At 40.4% G+C, this 22847-nt stretch overlaps 1 protein-coding gene across 11 annotated transcripts in view; it reads left to right on the top strand.

Moving 5' to 3' along the window:
- The window catches only part of YWHAE (tyrosine 3-monooxygenase/tryptophan 5-monooxygenase activation protein epsilon), a 41819-nt gene that overhangs the window by 1013 nt on the left and 17959 nt on the right, over positions 1–22847 (top strand). For 10 of the 11 annotated variants that reach the window (XR_012676596.1, XR_012676595.1, XR_012676594.1 and 7 more), the window contains exons 2-5: positions 13832–14031; positions 19707–19813; positions 20652–20858; positions 21713–21849. Coding sequence is in view for 7 of the 11 variants with exons in the window: in XM_075168775.1 (XP_075024876.1) it covers positions 13832–14031; positions 19707–19813; positions 20652–20858; positions 21713–21849 (651 nt within the window). In the remaining 4 variants the exon portion in view is untranslated. Of the gene's footprint in view, positions 1–13831; positions 14032–19706; positions 19814–20651; positions 20859–20950; positions 21228–21712; positions 21850–22847 lie in introns of those variants that run through there. The other variant, XR_012676597.1, reaches the window with a different exon arrangement.

The raw sequence follows: 22847 nt of genomic DNA, 5'->3' as shown, positions 1-22847 counted from the left end.
TTCATATCTGGGGAAAAAGTGGTACAGGGGAGGAATTGGCAGCCCTGATAGTGTCTCTTGCCCCAGAAATGTCTGTCTTGCAACTGTTTCTTTAAACATGTTTCCCTTGCATATAATAGAAAGGGCCTTTAATTTTCTTGATGGTGTTACTCTTCTGGGACTGTTACTTTTGCCCTAAGACCTTACGTTTATTCATTTAAAGTGAAATAAATACCCTTGTATGTAAAAAGTGTGAATGCAGTTACACTTCATCTAGAGGTAGGAAGGTGCTTCAAATACTTTCTGTTCATTTTCATAGACAACATGACCAAGTTCTCGCCAAATGACATATTTTTACTGAGTTGTGCTTAGAAAGCTTCTGATAGCACTATTGCAAAACATCTGAAAAATGCATGTCTTGAGGAGGAAAATAGAATCTACAACAAAAAAGGAAGGCCTAAATAAGACTCCCTTCTGTGACTATTCTGGTAGGGAAATGGGGCAGGCTAAGAATTCCACTAAATGAGGGGAGTCGAACAGTCTCCACAATAACTGTAAGGACTTACAGAAAAAAATACCCCCAAAAAAAGCAGATATTGGGGTACAAATTAATTGTCTTGGGCGGAGGGAAGCATGCAATTCCGTATTCCACAGTAAGTGTGCAACTTCTGCTGGGGGTTTTGTTTTTTTTTCAGTACCTTACTACCTGCCCTAAAGGGTGTGAGATGGCAAAATGCACTTCCTTCCCCCGATCCCTGTCCCAATTCCAGCAGCATTCCTGGAGTTGGTTTGGTGAGTAGGGAGGAAAGGGTTCTCCACCTGGTATGGATGAGTCAGTGCAACTGAAAGTGTTCGTTTTGGTTTGAGTGGAAACCCAAGTTGGATGCTTGGCCAACATCCTGGAGGATTCATCAGCTTTGGGAGCTTTTGAGGCATGACTGTCTGGTGTTCTCTTAAGTCAGCTGTAAATCAGTTCTTTAGACAGTAATCAGATTCTACGCCATTATAGAGATCTGCAGTGCAAAACAATCAGACTTCCTGTCAACTAATAAAAATTGATTAGTAGGGATTGCCTTGGGGCAGCATTTCCCTCGATGGACTTTCTATTCTACCAGTATTGTGGATGTTTGTAAAACAAGCTACCTAGATCAAAATCTAAAAGACTTCTTATGCTATATTGCTTCTGAATGGTAATGAGACTATTATCATTTAGGAGGGAACACTAAACTTATAGTTGTCATGTTTAAATCAACGCCGTGGTTTTTAGACTTCCAAAGTTGGAATCAAGTTGGGTAAACAAATTTAAGGTGCACCCTCTAATTCCGCTAGTTGTTCGAAATGTATCTTCATGTCTCTCGTGTTCATGGCCTGGAAGAATACATTCTGTAGATACTGTTTTGGCATCTAATTCTGTATTCTTGTTCAGCTGAAACAATTAAAAATTATTGGCATAATTTGTTCTTGTTTATATGAAATACTGCAGTTCTGCCAAGATCATAGCTGAAACTGCTAAATAATTCTGTGAACAAAACTGTTTGGGAAGCAGTATGATGGAAGTGTAAGTTATTCTTAATTTTGCTCTTCAGTTTGATCTTTGAGATACACGATCATAAGGTCAGAGTTATTAATTGGCAGATGTAAAATGGTGTGATGGTAAGTACTGTCTACAAATACATGGAATACAAATCTCCCGTGTAACTTTAATGTAAGCATGAAATGACAATTTTTCATGTTTAATGTTAGGATGGTGCTAAGTTCTGTCCCATCTTCTTTCTCCTTGAGACTTGGAGAGAGTGATGTGTGGTGGGTTGTTTTTTATGTATAGTTCGTGACATTTATAGCAGCACTTGTGGTGGGCATCTAACTGTAGCTTCTTTGGTGTTACTTACCTGACCCACTTAGGGAATTTACGAAGTCTTGGAAGCTGTACTTGTGAATCGTTGGAAATCTAGTCCTGCATCTGTACTGTCCTCAGTATATTGGCCCAGATTAAGGGGGCAACTTTCTAGGTACTTGTGCAGTGTAAGTAGCACTTAAGCCCCAATCTCTAGAGATATTAAGAGATTTGGGTGTCTGACTATCTTCATAGATCTGCTTAGGCATGTCATGACAAATCACAAAATGCCAGAAAGCTTACTTAGAATACAGGAAGCTTTGTGAGAAATCTCACTTACTGCTGTTTCTTCAAAGACTATTATTAATAGAATAATATGTAACTATAAATTGTCTTTTTTTTTTTTTCCGGAAGACAATTGGAGCAGGTAACATCGTGTTCGTTTGTGAAATTACCTTACTAATATTAGAGTTCTTTCTATCGAGAGAATGTGTGTGTCTGGATTCCTGTAGACTGCTGCTGAATGTTGAAACCAATTCTTCGTTGTGGAAGCTAGGTAACATCTTTCTTTTAATCAGGTGAGAAACATGCTATGATACAAGGTAGACTGCAAGCAGATACTTAAAACTTTAAACAGCAGTTTTGTACTACAGGTCTTGAAGTATACGACTTCAAATTCACATATGGTATAACTTAGGTGAGGTGAAATAGTGGGTTCCTCCCCCCCCCCCCAAAACCCAGATAATAGGTCAAGGTACAGGTAGGAAGAAGAAAAAAAACCAGCTATTTGACAGCTCTCCTGACTCCCAATACAGCAGGCTAACAGCTGTCTCCTATGTTTTTATAAATTGTCTGTCAGGGAAATGTGTCTTTATTATGAAGGCAGCAAGGTGTGCAGTAGTGGACTCAACTCAAGATTTGAACCCATTTTAGAAAAAATTGTCTCACAGTAACAGGTCTTGAACTTACAGCTTAATGAAGAATCAATCAATAAACTAAGTTGCAAATTAGGATTTAAGTTGCATATGAATTTCAGTTTGCAGAGGACCTGTCTCTTTCAAGCAAATGTCAAGCACACTTAAGTTTTTGTTTGATTTTTGTTTTGTTCTTTTTTTTCCTTTCCCCCACATTAATGGTTAGTACTTATACCTGTCTTACTGTTCTAGTGATGTGGGGTATGACTGCTGTCTTTGTCTCTGAATTGGGTAGATGTGAAAGGGCTAAAAGGCAGAAAAATCTCAGCATATCTCTAAGAAATGTAGGAATCCAAGAGGTAGGTAGAGTATGGCCAAGACAATGTTGGAGGAATTAGGTTGTTAATTTTTTTAAGTGATAATTGTTTACATACTGGGCCATAAAAATTAACTTCTGATCCTGAAGAGTTGTTTGAGAGAAGGCCTTTATCTATAATGGCCTTCTTGAATCTCCTGAGGTACCAAGAGCAGCCAAAGGAGACAAAACTCTACGATTAGGTGGTTTGGTTCTCTGCAGGGAGTCCAGAAGCTGAGTTGGTGTCCATTAAGTTACTTGAGTACTTGTATTAGATTACTTAGTAGCAGATCTCAATCAAGCAGAGAAATGTATGATGAGACCCAGTCTTTAGATTTGCCTATGCTTGCTTTCAAACTAAAATTTTTGTTACAAGTATTGGAGAAACCCTCTTTTGTTTAGAAAAGCGTATGTTCACAGCTTGAAGAGATGATAGTGATGACTTAAATCATGTTCTTGTTGCAAGAAAGACTTGTGATAGTCTATAGGATTGATTATGCAGAAAATACCACTGTCACTTGGATAACTTGGCCTTAATCCATCTATTTCTCCGAGCGCATAAAAGTACAAATATGCTTTGTAGAACTGTATATTGCAGAGTCATGCAATCAAATGTTGGAAGTGTCTTGGCTGCACCAGCCGTTATAAACCTTATACAGGGAATAGCAGTATAACCTGCTGCTTTCTCCACAAAATTATAGTCTAAGCCACTGTGCAGGATGGATATTCCTTGGTATTTTTTTCCCCCTTTGCCTGTTGGTTGTCTTAACTTCTGCAACTATAGTTGTTAGGTTCTTTTATGCTCATTTGCATAAAACTCGTACATCGTGGTAAGTGTGGCATGCTCTAGATAGGGAGCTTAAGATAGGATTATCAGTTTTTAGTACCTCCGTAGTTGCACTGTTGCCTGTAATAATCTACTTGGAGTACTTCAAGTACATGAAGACCTTTGAAGAAAAATCGCAGAAATGTATGTAGTGTGTAAGGGTAAATATTGTGTTCATTTTATGCTTTTAGGAACTAAAGGTGCAGTGCTGCAAAGTGAGGTGAGCTAATATGACAACTCGTTGTTGAAAGAGGGATGTCCTTTCTTCCCTGGCCATTTCTCATGTTTACTTGAGTTCTAGTCTGAGCCTTAAAGCCAGTTCAGTTCTCTAAATTATAAGCAAGATTTTTTTTCTTTTCTGAGCTGATGACCTGAATCAGCCGCTTGAGAGGTCAAAGAAGTGTTGAGCTGGCATGAGGGAATTGATAGGGATAGAGGGGAAAGCCACCCGCCCACCTCCTCGCAAGCTGCTGGACTGGTTTAGCCATCTCTTAAGTCTAACTTGCCAAATGCAGGATTTCTTAAAGAGAACAGAAAAACCTAATGTGGGCATTGTAATAGTATGTTCAGAAGAAGAGTTCCTAATGGATGGAAGGATAAGCCCTACCTTCTCTTGGCTTGAATTTGGAGCTAATTGTTGTAGTGAATAGGATGATGCCAGGTGGAGGCCTGCAGTTCTAGGGAAAATGCAATTTATGGGCATTAATCTCCACAGTTACACTCATCACTCAATGAAGAAAATATGCTTGCCTCTATTTCTTCAGCTCTTTTTTGTCTTCGTGTTTGTTCTTAGCAGTTTGCTGCTACTACTAATTTAGTACTTACTATTTGCTTCTATTTTTCTGCATCACTTACAGATGTTAGCATGCTTCCCAGCACAGATCACTGTGTGATTCCGCTGGTGATCCTTCTCTGTACTGAACGCTTGAGTCTTATATTCATACTCTGTTTCCTGTCTTTCATCCAAGTGTTTATCCACGTGAGGACTTTCCTTCCTATCCCATGGCAGTTGAGTTCCTTAAAGAACCTTGGGTGAGGGACCTTGTCAAATGCCTGTGGGAAATCCAGGTAGACTATATCAATCATGTCTTCCTTGTCCATAAGCTCGACTCATTCAAAGCATCACGGTAGATTTGTGAGGCATTACTTGTGTTTATAGAAGGCCATGCTCTACAATATAGTGTTTATGCATATACCCACTCATTCAGGTTTTTTAATGTAATTCCTGTTAATTTGACCCCTTGTGAGTATTAGGTTAATGGGTCTTGAGTGTCTGCTGGAACCCTTCTTAAAGATTGACACAGTTTAAGTCAGTTTGTGTTTGCTGCTGCTACTAAAGTCTTAACTGAGAGGTTATACACAACAATTTAGGATCAGATACTTTATTTTGAGTTCTTGTGACTTGTTACTGATCATCCAAGAATGAACAAGTACAAGACTAGTACTTGTATTGAGTCTTCTCTGAATACTGGTTATGGTACATTATCTTCTATGATGAACACATGTGAAAAGACTTGCTTTTTCTTCCTCACATCACACTGGATGCTCGTTTGCAGCTTTTAGCTCTTGAAATGCTGAAATAGATACTGAGCAGCAGCTTAGAGGCTTGAAGATCTTGGTCTGCTTTATTTCTCTTATCTAAGGGCAATAGAATTAAACTTAAAACACAACTTCAGTTTTCTGAAGTGCTGTGCTTCTGCTACTGTTAACTGAATAGTACTTAAGAATGCCACCTTCTGGGTCTTCGTAAGGTTCATTTTGATTTAAGCCTTCAGTATGATGACCATCAAGTCATCTCCATCCCACCTTTACCCTCAGCAAGCTCTTTTTCTGTTCTTATTTTAACAAGCTTTCTCACTTAAGTAGTTCCTCTTTTGGAAGTTAAGCACACCACTAATAGGTTTTCTAGCTCTTGTTTTTCCTGTGATAACGTTGAACCAGTGTGTGCTGTGGCAAGGGTTAGCTACTTCAGCAGTAAGGTTGAAGTAGATTCTGTGTAGTGTTGAAAATCAGTTTAGGAGTGCCCTGTCACATGCTATATAACTAGATGCGTCATAAAACAAACAAAAAAATCAGACACTGTAGCATCATGTTTAGTGCGAGACTTAAGCGCTATATGATACCTGAATGAGAGCTTGCAAATACTGTAGTTTTTCCCTGACAGGTTTCTTTAGTGTGTCAGCCCTTGTTTAGGCCAAGCTGTTTCTGTTGCAAGCAAAAAATTTGATAGAACTGTCAGATACTGGTGTTTGATACATGGTGCTACTCCTTTGTTATGGTTTACTGTTTCTTAAGTTTTGTATCTTATATTGGGAAGGTTTTTAGTCTTTCCACTAAATTTGCTGTACATCACCTGCTCCCATATTTTCTTACACAGGGACATTCCAGTTCCCCTGAGTTGCTTGGATTTCTAGAGTTTGAGAAGCAACAAATACTTAAACTTTCTCATCTTTATCTGGTAAAGAGGCATTTGTTATTTTGTGACCTAGTAAGTTTTACTATCAACTTGTGCCCTTGGTATAAGTTCTGTGGGTTGGCCCCTAGTAGGTGGTTATCAAACATATGCTTCTCAACACTTGTAAACTCCCCCATTACTTTTTAGCTTAGAGTAAGGCATAATTTTCGTCTTTCATATTAAAACAAAAAAAACCCAATCCCAAGCCACATACCAGCCTGTTCTAAAAATCTTTTATAGGTAGCACTCAGCGTAGTGGCAACAACCACTGTCCAAATCTTTTGTGTTTTACAAGCTATGCGTGTGTGTCCCTACTGTTGCTCTGCAGTGGCTGGATGTGAGTCAGCAATGTTTGCAATGAGGAGCCAAGCATCTTAATCGTAGTAGTAGAATGTAGAAACTTAAAAAATGGCAAGGGCATTATTATAGTTTCGTAGTATCTTAGGCTGTTGTTTTGAGTCTGTTAAATGCCTTTTTTCCCGTAAGAATATACAAATCTGATCAAACCAAATGTCTGTTTACTGTGATATTTCTTGTAACAACCAACAGCAAATGCCTGGGGAAGGATATAAATCTAGGGCAAGTGTGTCATTCTCCAGAATATTCCCCTATCCTTCCACATTTTACACTTTCACAATTTCCTGCTCTGATGGTGGCATGATCTGACAATAGCATAATAAGGTGACAGCCACAATCAACTGAAAGGCTGGAACTTAACCACTTAAACTACAATCTCTGTCTTTTTGAATCTGCATAACACTACTTTTTCCATAATGCAGTGTAAGCATCCCTGGACTTTGTATGCAATGAGTTGTCATTATTGCAGTAATCCTTCTTACTGAAATGTAATCTCAGACTTGTATTTTGTCTTGAATGGCCTCTGAGCTTTTCACCTCCTTGTGGAATCTTCCAGATAGGTAAAGCTGCACGTAGAGTATAAAATATTTGTTCTGTTGGCAGGCATATATGGCTTTATTTTTGTATAGAATTAGTTTTCTATTGGAGAAGATACAGATGTGCTGTACTCTTGCTTTTGCATTGTCTGAGTTCTTAAGATTATTCATCAGGCTTAAACTTTAAGGGCTGGATTATGGCTTTACTGTGGAAGACCAAGGTATATGCATAATACTATTTTGTCTTGTTGAAATACCAGCCCAGACTTCTGTATTGTAAGTAAAATTGGGCTCTTTACTACACTAGAAAACTTTTTCTCCAACAGCTTTGGGGGTAGCTGATAAATCTTTTCACTTTGGGTAAGACACTTGTTTATGGGTGGGATTTTAATCTGTGGTTGTGTATTTAACTAGTAACAGGATTAAGATTTTGAAGAAAAGACCTTTCAGTTCCCTTCATCAGTGTATTAAGAGAGGCTATGTACCTAGTATGAAGAGTTGGTGAAGCTTGAGGGTTTTGTGCTTCAGCACAAATGAAGAAAACCTCAAGTCCTCTCCCCCACCCCCCAGCATCTTATTCTTGATAGGTATCACTTGGCAGAAAGTCTATTTGGCTTATTAACAACTCATGGTCGTGAAAATCTTGGGGTGACAAGGCCTGTTTTCTGGTGGTCGTTCTGAGCAGTTGACCGTTTTCTTTTGGCACCATTGTTTCTGTGGTTATGGTGGTTCTACAAGATGATAGTTAATGACCTTCTTTGCACAAGACTGAAGAGATGCAGCAGGGCTCATATGTGCTGACAGAGGCTGTGCTTCTTGTAGGACTGGGTCTTAGGTATGCCTCTGTAAAAGCTATTGCTCAGCGTGAATTTGATTTGTCCTCCAGTGCACAGAGATGTTGGAGCTCTGTCTGAAAGGCTTGTAGGTGTTCAGGCTAGCAATGGGTAAAATCCTGCAGAAGCTAAGCAATTGATTAAATTTGTAATGATATATTTGAGTGTGCTCTGAGAATCAGATACTCATTTACAGGGAACAGCAAGTCTTGCGTATAGTTTTTTTCTTTTAAATTTCCATGTTGGACGAATCTGCTTCTAGGGAAGAGATTGTGAAGGAAACCTGTAGTACACTTGATAAAACTTGCCCGTTTTTTTTCCCAGTTGTTACAATTTCTTGTTACAGGCCAGAAGATCTTGGAAGCTGTTACTGTACTACATGTTTCTCACCTCCACACTTCAGGGGTAATTACTACATGTGTAACATAAAATAAACAAATAATTGTTTATTATATATGAGATAGGTGTAAATAGTGACTTTACTTCATCAAGAAGCAGGATTTCTATAAAAGTGTTGTAGTACATTCCTTAGTATGACTGAAATGCTCTGTAGTTAATCTCAGTTGGTAAAGCACAGAAGAATATAAACTCTGCTTTATAGAAAAGCAAAATCTTCTGTAATCTGTGTGTTGCTGCATGACTGCTAGAGACTACCGGTAGGGTGCACAAGGTTGCAAGTGTAATAGAAAAAGACGTGGTGTATGTCAGAAACCTGCCAGTTCCAGAGAAGGTATTAGTGTTACTCAGTTTCCTCTGGCTCTCATAACTTCAGAGAAGATCTAATGGGACAAAGTTAATGTGATCTTGGTTAGCTAAGCTTGCCACATATCTAAAACCATGTGTAATGGTCATACTGGGTCAGACCAAAGATCTTCAGCGTGATGGTGGGTACCTGGGAATGAGCATTATAGATGAATAGTGTGGCATGACTACCCCCTCCTTTTTCTACACTTCGAATTATTTGTATTTATGTAGAGGATCTCTCTTCAGCTCATGAACTTCTACAACTAAGGTTGAAGGAAGGGCTGTGCATTCACAAAACAGGTTGATTTCTTAAACTGCAGATGTAGTGCAGTTTCAGTTACTCCTCTTATCTGAGGGCAGTTGAGCATTAAAATAAAGACAAGCCCTGCATTTCTTGCTGGAGCTTGGCAAAGGTACCCAAATAGCAGAGACTGCAAGTCTTAATTCCTGTTGGTCACCTTTGTTCACAAAAATAAACACTGACAAGCATGTTATTGTCATGGTTTAACCCCAGCCAGCAACTAAGCCCCACACAGCTGCTTGCTCACTCCCCCACAGTGGGGTGGGGGAGAGAATCGGAAGAGTAAGTGTGAAAACTCGTGGGTTGAGATAAAGACAGTTTAATAGGTAGAGCAAAAGCTGAGCACACAGCAAAGCAAAATAAGGAATTCATTCACTGCTTCCCATCGGCAGGCGATGTTCAGCCATCTCCAGGAAAGCAGGGCTCCATCATGCATAACGGTTACTTGGGAAGACAAATACCATCACTCCGAATGTCCCCTTTCTTCCACCTTCTTCTCCCAGCTTTATATGCTGAGCATGACATCATCTGGTATGGAATATCCCTTTGGTCAGTTGGGATCAGCTGTCCTGGCTGTCTCCCCTCCCAGCTTCTTGTGCACCCCCAGCTTAGCTGCTGGTGGGGTGGGGTGAGAAGCAGAAAAGGCCTTGACTCTGTGTAAGCACTGCTCAGCAGGAACGAAAACATGCCTGTATTATAACACCATTTCCAGCACAAATCCAAAATGTAGCCTCGTACTAACTACTGTGAAGAAAATTAACTCTATGCCAGCCAAACCCAGCACATTCTCCACCCCTTACTGCATACCATTTATGTCACGCCCAGGTTCCACACTATCCAATATCTCCTCATTAACCACCACCCCCCTTCCCATCCTTTGATACACAGATATCATTCCCTTAGTCTGTGGACCACCCCTGTGAAATGTCTGTAAAATACCCATAAATGTCCACAAAATGTCCATTTAGTCCATGACTTTGGGCTCCATCTGTTACGGTGGTCACTCAGGATAGGAGAGGTGGTGTGTTGCGTGGAGTTACTGGGTACCAAAGCCAGCTCAGGTCGGGTCCCAGCTGCACTTTCACTGCTTCTTGTAAGGCTTGTCCTCCATTGGTTCAGGTGGTTCCTGCTGTAGTAATTCCTATAACATGCAACTCAAATCATGGGTTACAACAATTTAAAAGTATTTCCATTACAATCTCTACCCCTGGTCCCTTTAGACCAGACCATAGGGTTTAACATTGCAATGAACTTCTCCATGTGTCCCTGCTCCGGCTTGGACTTACCCACAGACTGCAGTCCCTTAGGGGTGTACCTGTGCCAAGTCGAGCCTTATCTATGAGCCACAACCTCTCCAGGGATATACCTGCTGTGGCATAGACTTACCCACAGCCACAGTTGCTTTGAGGTGCACCTGTTCTAGTGGGGCCTTCTCCATGGGCCACAATGCCTTCAGAGATAGACCTGCTCCAGCGGGGCCTTACCCACAGCCACAGTCCCTTCAGAAGTAAACCTGCTCCAGCATGGCCTCACCCATGGCTGCAATCTCTCCAAGGGTGTACCTCCTCTGTCGTGGGCTTATCCGTGGCCACACGCTTGGAGGTGCTCCAGCATGACCTCATGCACAGCCACTGATGCTTCAAGGTGTACCTTCTCCAGCATGGACTTATCCTTGGGCCGCAAACCCTTCAGAGGTATACCTGTTGCGGTACAGATGTAACCATAGCCACAGATGCAAGATAGCCTGCTGTGGCGTGGACTTACCGGGTGTGTTGGGGTGTCCTGCTCCTGCACGGACTCATCCACAGGTCACAGTCCCTTCGACTTGAGTTCGCACTGGAGTTCCACCCTGTCCAGTACAGCAGCACAGAAACAGCAGCGATGCCCTGGCCATCTGCCAGCCCAGGTGCATCCCCATTGCTGTTATCAAAATTTTCCCAGGCACAGCACAGTAAAATGATCAGCAGTACAGCAAGCAGCGAAAGCAAAAAGCAGCCATTAACAAGCGCTAGACTCTAATACACAGTAAAGCAAGCAAGCCCAGGAGCCTGCTAGTTAATAGCTAAACAGCACTAACAACTATAAATTTGATCTAGCACGTTCCAATCGAACCTGTTGTTGTCTTGAACCCTTTGAACCCCACTTTGGGTGCCAAAAAGGACTGTCATGGTTTAACCCCAGCCAGCAACTAAGCCCCACACAGCCGCTTGCTCACTCCCCCACAGTGGGATGGGGGAGAGAATTGGAAGAGTAAGTGTGAAAACTCGTGGGTTGAGATAAAGACAATTTAATAGGTAAAGCAGAAGCTGAGCACACAAGCAAAGCAAAATAAGGAATTCATTCACCACTTCCCATCGGCAGGCGGATGTTCAGCCTCTCCAGGAAAGCAGGGCTCCATCATGCATAACGGTTACTTGAGAAGACAAAAGCCATCACTCCAAATGTCCCCTCTCTTCCACCTTTTTCTCCCAGCTTTATATGCTGAGTATGACATCATATGGTATGGAATATCCCTTTGGTCATTGGGGTCAGCTGTCCTGGCTGTGTCCCCTCCCAACTCCTCGCTGGTGGGGTGGTGTGTGAAGCAGAAAAGGCCTTGACTCTGTGTAAGCACTGCTCAGCAGGAATGAAAACACCCCTGTGTTATCAACACTGTTTCTAGCACAAATCCAAAACGTAGCCTTGTACTAACTACTGTGAAGAAAATTAACTCTATGCCAGCCAAAACCAGCACAGTTATCTTGGGTGTAGCTCTGCTGTTTTAAGAAACTTCAAAATATGAGATGACTTAACTCGCATAATTTTAAAAATTTACAGCTTTGAAATAAATTATTTATATAGATGGTAGGGTCATCCTTCAGAAAAGAAGTCACAATGCTTACATTATTTAAGTTGCATATTCAAACTATATCCTATTGCCTTTAACTTAGCTAGCTTAAATTACAAGACTGCATGCCTATGTTAGTTAACTGTATGTATGTGGAGTGTTTTAGGGCAACTCTTGAGGTCTTCAGCAAAAACAGTTCACCATTTGGCAATAGTAGGGTGGTGTTTTGTAAAAGTTTAATCAGATCCTTGGTGGATTTTTTGTTACTTTCTGTGATTTGGAGAAGCAAAATCTATTGGTAGAGATAGGGATTTTTTTTTTTTCCATTTCTGTTAAGAATAGAGCCACTATAAAATTTTGTCCTATACACGTGGAGACCTGTTGGAGACTGATAACATTGTTCCTGCCAGGGAAAAGGATTGAGCCTACAGTTTCCATTGCTGAAATAGCTTATGCCTGTTAAGATTGTGAATTTTGGCACCCGAGGAAAAAATTGACAGTTAAGCTTCATTAGTTTCCCATTGCTTGTGCTGCCATGACACAGCAGAACATGAGGTAAAATGATGGGGGAGGGATGATGAGTGGGCAAGGTAGGTAGGCTATAGAACAGTAAAGCGTCATATTACGGGAGGCATAGTCTAATCACATCATCATGCTCTTGGCAGAAGCTGGATTCAATCTTAAGGGTCTTTTCCAACCGAAATGATTCTATGATTCTGTGTCATTCTAGTGTCCCTCTACCTGGCAGATAGCTATGAAACAGTTGTCCTGTTGAGTAGAGGGAATGGTTGGGGCTTAGTCTCATTCATTAATGGTCTTGTTTTCTGTCTGTGGGATTCCCACCAGTTCTAGAAGCTGGAAGGTAAATGGTGAATGAACTGAAGCACTGTGTGGCAGGACAAAACCTATGATTCCTGGATGTCTCATACGAGGCTCTCAATTAGTGTATATTTAACATCTTCGGCTTTTATTTTTCTAATATGTCACAAGCAATCATAATGTGGTTAGGTAATGAAAGGATTATAACCTTCCTTAAGTAGTTCAAGCTTTTGCTTCCACTTGAGTGTAGGAAAGCTGTATTTAGTAATAATTTTTTTAACCTCAGGTTTAGAAGCCCTTTTCAAAAGGTTTAAACTGTAAATATTAATTTATATTTTGTGTGTTACTTTTCAGTGTAAATAGCTGCTTGGCATGGGTGGATATGATTGCTCTCGTTATCCTCAGGATGACTTTTTTGTTACTTCTCCAAGCGTCTAATTTTTCTTCTCGTGGTTTCCTCTTAAACTTTGACTTGCTTCCCTAATAACAGTTCTCATACTTCTCTACATCTCTTCAAATCTGGATTTTATTTTTTGGTTAATTACCGCGTTACACTATATTCCAGTTGACAAATCAGCGGAGCATTCTGTAATTCTTCAGTTTATCCCTGCTGTGCTGAAAGCTAGCTTACATTCGCTCATGCTTTTCCCACTATTCACTGCCTTTTCTGAAGCACTTTGAAGAACATGCATTCCTGTAGGATTGTACTGGTAACTATTATCAGTGTGAAAAATGTCTTTGCTGCTAATGCTAAATCCTTTTTGTCTGTCTCTTAAAAAAATAAAACAAACCCCAAAAAACACCAAAACAACTATCTCTAAAGAATTTTTTTGGGACCCTTGTCAAGTGCATTTAAAAGAACATCAGATACTTCCTTTGTGTATATGCTCATTGATTTGTTTGGAACACTCCAGTATAAAAGTGAGGAATAACTGTGTAGGAAAGGAGGAGGGAGCCTGTTTTCATAAGCTATCATTACCGTACAACTTCTCTTGAATGGTTTGAAAGATGCTTTAGCTATAAGAATAATTGTCTGACCTTTTCCTCGTAGAAATGGTCGAATCAATGAAGAAAGTGGCTGGAATGGATGTGGAGTTGACAGTGGAAGAAAGAAACCTGCTTTCTGTTGCATATAAAAACGTGATTGGAGCTAGAAGAGCTTCCTGGAGAATAATCAGCAGCATTGAACAGAAAGAAGAAAACAAAGGTGGAGAAGATAAATTAAAAATGATTCGGGAATATCGGCAAATGGTAAGATGTAGTTGGTGTTGTGGCATAATGCTATTTAGTTAAGGTCCAGTCTTGGTACCCTTGCTATAAACTGCCCTGATACTCTAGATTGCTAGTGTGGTGAGCTGTAATAAGGTGACAATTTTGAAAGGATGAAGTTTGTTCCTTGTCTGGAGAATAAATATACTTGGTGAAGGAGAGAGGTTGGGTGTGTTTGTGTAAACACTCAAAAGAGCAGTAGACTCAAAGGAGAGAGGGAGGGCTTTTCCTTCAGTCCATCTACATATCTGCTAAGGATTTGAACGGTGCTGGCACTTTTTCTTCCTTCGTTTCTTCCTCAAGTGTGAGGCTGCACGTGCTCAGGAGGCCTTATTCTTTCCCCTCCAAGCTGACTTATCCCAAACAACTTTTTTTGGAGAGTTAACCTTGTCAAAGGAGGTGTTTGGCTGTTAAGCTTCTACTTCTGATAAAAGTTGCTTTGGCTCATAGAGACTTTGACACTTGGTGCTATTGCAGTTCTCTGTCCTGCAAAAATACTAACACTGTTAGTTGAAATGCCAGTGGGGAGGGATCTTCAGTGTTGTTCTTGGCATAAAGACAGGCAGTGTAAGCCAAATGGCCACTTCCTTTGACTCCTTTACCTTGTCTTTTATCACTGCGATAGTTGCATTTCATGTACATCGGCCTTGTTTGTTACTTTTTCCCCCAGATGAAAACTTGGCAGAGTTGTGTTAAACTAAGTGCTTAGCAGTTGGGTGACAGTGAAGAATAGTTGCCTAGTTAGTCTTGTACAATTGAACTGGCAGACCCATTATTAGCTCAGACAGCTATGCCTGCATTGGAATGAGTGCTGAGATAGTACGGCTTCTCTGACAGCATCTAGTTCTTAAAAATATAGATTTTTTTTTTTTTTTTTTTTTTTTTTTTTGTCCCTAAGCTGGTGAGTTACACTGATGGCAGTTAAAGCAATCCATTTGAGATAAAGCACTCCATGTTCCTGGGGATGGGGGATGTTGAGATGTTGTGGTCACCTCAACTGTGAAACTTGCATGTATTATAATCTCTAGGGCCTTGCTATTTTCTCTCCCTTGAGAGGGGGAAAAATTGATGCACATAACTTCATGGTGAGTCTAGTCAGTCTGTGCAACTTTACCTAAAATGGAGAACTTGGAGCAAGCTTTGACTTTCATCGGTAAGGGCTAAGGAAACCTTCAGCTATTAGAACAGTGAGTTGTTGTTCCCTGCTCCCCCCGCCCTCCTCTTAAATGATGGTTTAGCATGGAGCAGTCATGCTCCTATACTATTTTAATCCCACACATTTCTGCAGAGGCTTAATCTCCATTATATGAGGACAAGTGCCTCCACATGGTTCAGATCTTCACTTCCAGAGAAACAGTGGAGTCTATTATATCACCTGGCACTGATTCATATACCACCACTGGAAATGATGTTGGCTTGGAAATCTTTTCTCAGGAATGGCTCAGGACTACTTTCTGTTGACTCATAGGGTTTCTGTTGCTCCATGGAATTGTTAGAGTTGTGAGTTTCTAATTTTATGCTGGCCTGCTGATGGGATGAGGCTCTGCCAGTTACATACAGTCCCAAATACCATTTCTTGATGGGTGACTAAAATCTTTCTAACAGAACATATAAAATAAGACAATAGCTATCTGATGATTGCTTAAATTTGTCTTACACTGTATGCTTCCCGTTCTTTTTGCACAATGTTTTGTGGGCGGTTACTATCTTCTGCCAAAGATCCTTTAATAGTGAAAAGACTTTTTTTCTTGTTTTTGAAAGGACTGGAAAAAAGGCATTGTTCTGCATCTCTCTTTGTAAAGAGAGCAAGTACCATGCAGAACAGCCTGGTGTGCAAGAAACAAATGTATGTAGTCCTTGAGGTATCTATCCAGAGAGAGAGAGAGGCCACATGAAGTGCAGTGCTATGCCAACAGTATCTTCAGCTGTTAAATCCTTGAAGGGAATAGCTGTCACAGTTGCTTTGGGTGGAAGAGTGCTGTGGAGAACTGTAATGTAGTTCAGTACTGGAGAAAGACCAGATGTGTCTGCTTGACCCTAGCCTGAGTTTTCCAGGAGGCTTCTATGTATCGTCTGTAGCTGAAGACCGAGTCTTGTTTGTAGCTGCTGGGAGACTTACTGTGAGTTAGCATCTGCTATAAGGAGAGTGTTAATGGGTTTGGCAAGACAGCATGGGAGCAGTAAGGGCCTGAAGAACATATTGCAACAGTTTGCATGATGCTTCTCGCTGTTACTGCTGGAACAGTAGCACAGCTGCCCTGTTGTCAGGCTCAGTGCTTCTCTGAACAGATAAGGTCCAGTACAGACTCAGCAGAGTTCTGGTTATTATGCTACCTTGTCAACAAATAACCGTAGCATTTTTTAGAGTAAGTTCAGTGTTGTTGGGAGACCCTTCCCAGGCTTGAAAGGCTCTGAAGAAGAAAAAAAAAAAACCCAAAATACTTGTCTGGGGACTGACAGGCCAAGTTTAAAGCACTGGGGAGTGGGAGAGAACCAGCATCTCTCTTGCCTGCCACCAGAACCAGGTGTGACCTTGCTCAGCGATAGAGTGCTGCTTGAGTTGAAATGGAAGGTGTGGTTTGTGTAAAACGAATTATTTGATGGTTTTGGTCTACATCAGTATTTATTATAATTTAGCACATGGCTCTTAAAAATGTTTGCAGTTTGTTTCAGCTACTAGCCAGCATGACTTGGGGCAGAACTCAGGGGACGATGGTGTTGTCGGAGTAGGCCACGCTGGTTTTGTCGGAGGCATACAGTAGGCAACACTGAGAGATGATGGAAGATGCCAGGCTGTGCCTTTACCCAAGCCACTTAAGATAAATGTAGCAAAACACATACATAGCCACGGGGGAAAATGCCGCTTACTTCCTTTGTATACAGGCTGCTTTTCTGGGTCCTGTGGCCATTTGGATACACAAAAGTGGAGCCCCTGGCTTTCTCATCTGACTGCATCTCTGTAGATGAGAACACACTGAAGCTTGCATTCTTCGTCCTTGAGAGGATGAAGTGGTGTATGTAGATAATGCAGTTCACTTCCTTGCAGTAAAACCAAATCCCTTCCCTAATAGCATAGGACAGGTATTCACCTTCCTCATACTGGTCTGTATTTGTGGCATATGGGAATGTGTGTTTCTGGTGCTCTGACTTACAACCTGGGTTGAATTCTGGGGCAGCTGCAGGGCTCTCTTCTCCTTCCCCTCTTCTTAGAAAGGTTAGGCTATGAATTGGCATAAATGTGGGTGGTCTGTCTGCTTGTTTTGGCAGGGGTGGAAGGGAGGTAGGTTACAGGCTTTAGCAACTGTCTCCTACTGTTCTAGTTTCATGTTGCATCTCAGTTGTGAGGTGCAGCTATTTTGGGGGCTACATATTAAACCAGGTCAGAGAACTAGCACAGGCTACCCTTCCTCTGGTTGCTTCCAGTAAGTCTCCTTGTTCAGATCACCAGGTGGTTTACAAGCTTTTGTATCTGCAGAGCTAAGAACACAGTCTGGAATCTGATTAAGCCAGCACTACCACTAAAATAAAGAGAGGCAGGGTGGATTGTGGGGGCTTTTACACACCTATCGGGGTGAGCAGTCTTTCCTTGCTGGTCAGAGCCTGTAGTACCATATGTCATATTTGGAGCTGGAATGGTGGTAGACCCTAAACCTACCTTTTCTGAATGCTCTGAACAGGCTTAATGCGGGCTCTTGTGCTGGGTTTGATGCTTTGCAGATCTGGCTAGAACAGATCCTTTTCATAAAAGAGCTTTTAGGGTTTTGTTGTGGGTTTTTTTTTGTATTGTTCTTAATCGACTCAATTTGTATTAAATCTTTTTAAACTAAGCTTGGTCAGGACATTTACAATGCCCTGGACAGCAGCTGATCTCTGATAACTTGTGTGACTGATCCTTTAAGCAAAGCTGAAAAAGGTCTGTCTGAGATAAAATAGAAGTTTGTACGTGTATGGTTATTTAACAAAAGAGGATTAGAAACTGATTTAATTCTTTGCAGTTTTGCTGAAGATCTCTCTGCAAAAGAAGTCATTGAAAAAGAGGATCAAGAGGAAAGAAGTTTGCAGGAACTGACTGCTGGCCAAAGGTTTTATAGCTTTTGTAGCCCAAGAACATATGAAGTAGATTCTTCTCAAGTGACCATATTTCAGCAACTTCCTTAAGCATTTGTCACATAACTTTAAGTATAGCATCTAACTCTTCCTCTGAATTAGGGCATTCTGACATTGTATATGAAATTTGCTGTAGATTAATTTCTCTAAAGGAACTTTTGCAAATCTGTTAAGTCATTTTGTGCAAATCGGTATGCGTATGTATGTGCCAGTTTAACATTTATTTTGGATCTATAACTTCAACAGCTTTTGAGGATGAACGTTGTGGTTACAAACCCTAATAGTTTGGGAGCTATATGGTGACAAAAATATAACATGGCAAGAAAAAAGCTTAAAGAAAAAAGGAAAGAAAACTGCATGGGTGGGAGGATAGGAAGGGATAGTGGACTGAGTGGGGCTGCTTTTGTGATCCAAGACATGCAGTTACTGGTAGTTTCTTGTAACTGATGTTGATGCCTTTGCTTGAAAACCTCTACTTTATAGTACATAAAAGTAGCTTGAGCCAGAGTTGTCTTCAGCTGTAGCAGTGATAGTTATTGCGAAATCATGAAAGAGCAGCAATAGGTTACTGTCTGCACTTAACCAGCCGCTCCTACTGTGAACGATATGGGATGCTCAGAGCAAGTCTGGTTTTGGCAATGTTGATGTCAAAAGACAGTTTTTAGCTTTTTTTGGGTATGATTAGTTTCTTTGCTTGCAGGTGTGAAACTTCTGTAGTAAACCCTAACCTCATAGACCTTGCTTTATATTCTAAATTAGAAAAAATGAAGGCGATGTGACCATGTTTTCAACTTTGGCTATTAAAATCCTGTTTTTAATATCTGTTTTTAAATAAGGCTTTATATATTGGTTTTCTTTGGCCACAAATGTCACTGTTAGTGTTGATGATTTCTGCGTTTTCTCTGAGTTGCTGTGCTTGCTTTTTTTGCCTGCTTCTGAAGTTTGTATCTTCTGGAGTTTGTTTTCCTCTTGTATCTGACCTTTTTGTTTGTGTGGCACATCTTTATTCTGTTCTGATACTCCATGATTTTTGTTTTAAGGCTCTTCTGTTAGAGCTTTGCCTCCCAAGTAGTCCCTAGAAACTTATTCTGAAGGTGCCATTTAACTCTGGAAAGGAGTTTGGCTGATTTGTATTAATTACCTTCAAATTGTCCCCTTCACCATTGCCACTTTCAGGGCAGCCTTTTAGGATGAAAAATGTAAGGAATCAGGAGTGCAGTGCAAGCCTTGCAGTAAGGAATCCTGAGACAGACTTAATGCAACAGTCTATCGAGATGTCTTCCAGGGAATTTATAATTCCATTATTCAGTTATGCATTTCATCATACATCATCAGTCCTTGTCTCTTCTGTGTGCCAGCTAATTGTGCAGAACTGTTTTGCTTAATGCACCTGTGGAGCAGCTGAATTTTTAGTTGTTGTTTTTCTTCTGTCCTCCCCCTCCTTGGATTTTTATGATGTTGCCTGTTTGATAATTTGGATATTTTTGAAATAGCTCTTAGTCTTATGTGCTAACCTTGCCTCCTCTTTTTGTTTTGTTTTTTTTTTATAGGTTGAGACTGAACTGAAGTTAATCTGTTGTGACATTCTGGATGTACTGGACAAACACCTCATTCCAGCAGCTAACACTGGCGAGTCCAAGGTTTTCTATTACAAAATGTGAGTATCTTCTTGTGAGGCAAGGACCGCTTACTGTATCTGAACTAAGACAGAAATAAAGTAGCTATACATGTGTTTCTGCCCGCTCAAGCCACAGTACCTTCTTCTAGAAAAAGGGCAGTCCAGTCATGACTAACCAATATCCCTTTTTGACTACCTTTGAGGTGTTAGTGTCCTGATTGTGTGGTTTTGGATAGGTGTTGTTTGGAATAAGATCATGAGAACTTAATATAAGCTGTTGTGCAGCTCTTAGATGTAAGAAACAACCGTTTTCTTTAATTGGGCTAATAATGTAGAGATCACATCCCTGCTTCAGTGTTTTCGTGCATGAGATGTGCGCTCCTCATAGAGAAGAAAATTAGGTAGACAGGTAACTGACATGTAGTGTCAACTTCAAAATTGCATTATCAAGTGAAACTTGGCCTTGGAATATGTTGTTGTAGTCACTAGTTTGATCATATTTTGTACTTTCTGAAGCATCGTTTAAATCTTGAAATGATTAGAGAGTGTTTTCTAGGTGAATTATCTCTATCCTTCAGATCAAAAACTTGTCTAGTTTAGATGAGATGCAGTTGTACAGAGAAACAGTTGGGTAATGGAGAAGGTAATAGTATGATTTCATGTACTAATGCAAGAAAATAAGTGAACCCAAACTGGTTTTCCTGCCTGATGGTTTAAAATTCGCTTAAGTACTAATGCGCTGTTGTCTAGACAGTAATTCAGCAGCAGTGTCCTTAGTGTGTGAATATATAAACATCAGTTTCGGAACTGAGCCATTTATTTGGTGGGGAAATAAGGACTACGGACTTATTACTGTATGTTCTGTTTCTGTTCTCAGGAAGGGGGACTACCATAGGTATCTGGCTGAGTTTGCCACAGGAAATGACAGGAAGGAGGCTGCAGAGAATAGCTTGGTGGCTTATAAAGCTGCTAGTGATATTGCAATGACAGAACTCCCGCCAACACATCCTATCCGCTTAGGACTTGCGCTCAACTTCTCTGTATTCTACTATGAAATTCTTAATTCTCCTGATCGTGCCTGCAGGTAGGTAGTGACTGGGAAGATGGAGAAAATTTATGTGAATACCAAACAAGCCAGAAGTGCTTGCCACTTGGGTAACTGCTTTTCCTCAACAGAAACTCTGGGCTGGCTTTTTTCCTGCTCGTAGTTGATGACTTGCTCTGTTTGAGGTCAATTCATCGGAAAGGTTTTCAACTTTGCCATTTTCTTCTGAGTCCAGACCCATTTGTTTATCTGGGAGTAGATCATACATGAGAAGCAGCATAGTGATAACCTTGGATTGATCAACTAATGGCAGCTTAACAGCTTGCCATGTTAACTCTGCATGCCTTTATCCTGCAAAAAGTGTGAGGTGATTTAACTTGCCTCTCTTGCTGTTGGCTATTTTACAAGGTAAGAAGGGTCGTGCTACTAATTTCTGTGAACTGTGAGTGTGTATAGAATGACTGTAGCTCATCTATCTGTAGGGATTCAGTTCATATGAGCATAAAAGTGAGGATTGAAGCAAATACCGTTTGTCTTCTATTCCTGTCATTGCAGGTTATGTAATATACTTTCTTTTAAGCTTTTAGCAGACCTTGATTAGTTGTACCGCAAGATGTAGAAATGTTTAATAAAACCAATATTCTTGAGTAAAAAGATACTGTTCTTAAGCACACAAAGTGACTGGTTTTGAAGATGGGAGATATTTGCATGAACATACAAACACCATTAAATAATATAAAAATTTGTTACGGAAGCTATGGATGTCATGTACTGAACTAGAAGATAGGTGTTCTGAGGCACAGGTTTAACTTGTGTGCTTCTGGATTCTGTTCAGCAATATATGTTTTATTTGTCTGATTTATTTGATCAATCTGATTTATTTGTGCTCATAGGTTGGCAAAAGCAGCTTTCGATGATGCTATTGCAGAACTGGATACACTGAGTGAAGAAAGCTATAAGGACTCTACACTTATCATGCAGTTGTTACGTGATAATCTGACACTATGGACTTCAGACATGCAGGGTGATGGTAAGTAAACTCTGTTCTAAAATGCTGCAGTCTCCTGATCTCTGCTCAGAAAACAGAGCATGGAAATGTGGATTGGTTTGGTGGTTTACTTCTGTCCTTCCTAATAATTGACCTTCCTGAACTCCTGTCCTTTCGTAATACTGGATAAGCTGATAGGGGTGACACTAGCTGTTTTGAGAAGCGTTTCAGCTCTCACTTGAAGGAAGGAGGTGTGCAATTAGTAACATTAAATTTTTTTTTTTTCCTCCGCACTTGGCTGCTTAGGCATCTGTGATTATTTTAAAAGCAGTGACTTCATTTGATTCAGCTTTTCTTTCTTATGGTTTGTCATGTTCATCTATGGTTGTCGTTCCAACCAGATGTGAATTTCCAGTACGGGAGGAAGTATTGCAAACGATCTAGTTTCCCTTTTTTTTCAGGTCACTCAATACTTCTGTTGGCATTTTAGTGGATGATTTACTGCCATCATACTAATCACTTCACCTTACAGCACTTTTCATATATTTTACTCTTCTTAGGAAGAATTGAGTACGAAGAGAAGAGGAAAAAGTAAAAGGGATTTTGTAAAATACTTTGATACCAGGAGGAAAAAAAAAAAAAAGCTTGGGGAAATCTAGTTTGCTATTTGAGATGTTTGAAGTACTTTAATAGTCCCAAAAGTGCTAGGTTGCGACTCCTGAAGTGGGCTGTTGCCAGAGCAAATACTGAATATATCCCCTGGCAGTACCAGAGGGTGGGACATTGATTGCTTCTGTTTACTAACATCTGATAGATATTTAAATTTTTAAAAGTGTGTTTTTGGCATACTGAATGGACTTTTTCCTCTTATGCTTTCGTATACAATGCTAAGTATAAATTTACTCTTGTTTAGTTTTTTTGAGTTATGCCTTTTGTTTCACTGATTATTGGTAGTGAATTAAACATATTCTCTCTCTAGGAGGATTAAACTCATGTTTTCTTCTGCAAAAATTATGTCCTGGAGAAGCAAGTGGAAAGAG

Source organism: Calonectris borealis, chromosome 19 (genome assembly GCF_964195595.1).
Source record: "Calonectris borealis chromosome 19, bCalBor7.hap1.2, whole genome shotgun sequence".
NCBI classification, from domain to species: Eukaryota; Metazoa; Chordata; class Aves; order Procellariiformes; family Procellariidae; genus Calonectris; species Calonectris borealis.
Note: the sequence above shows the minus strand (reverse complement) of the source record. Positions and strands in the feature narration are given on the sequence as shown.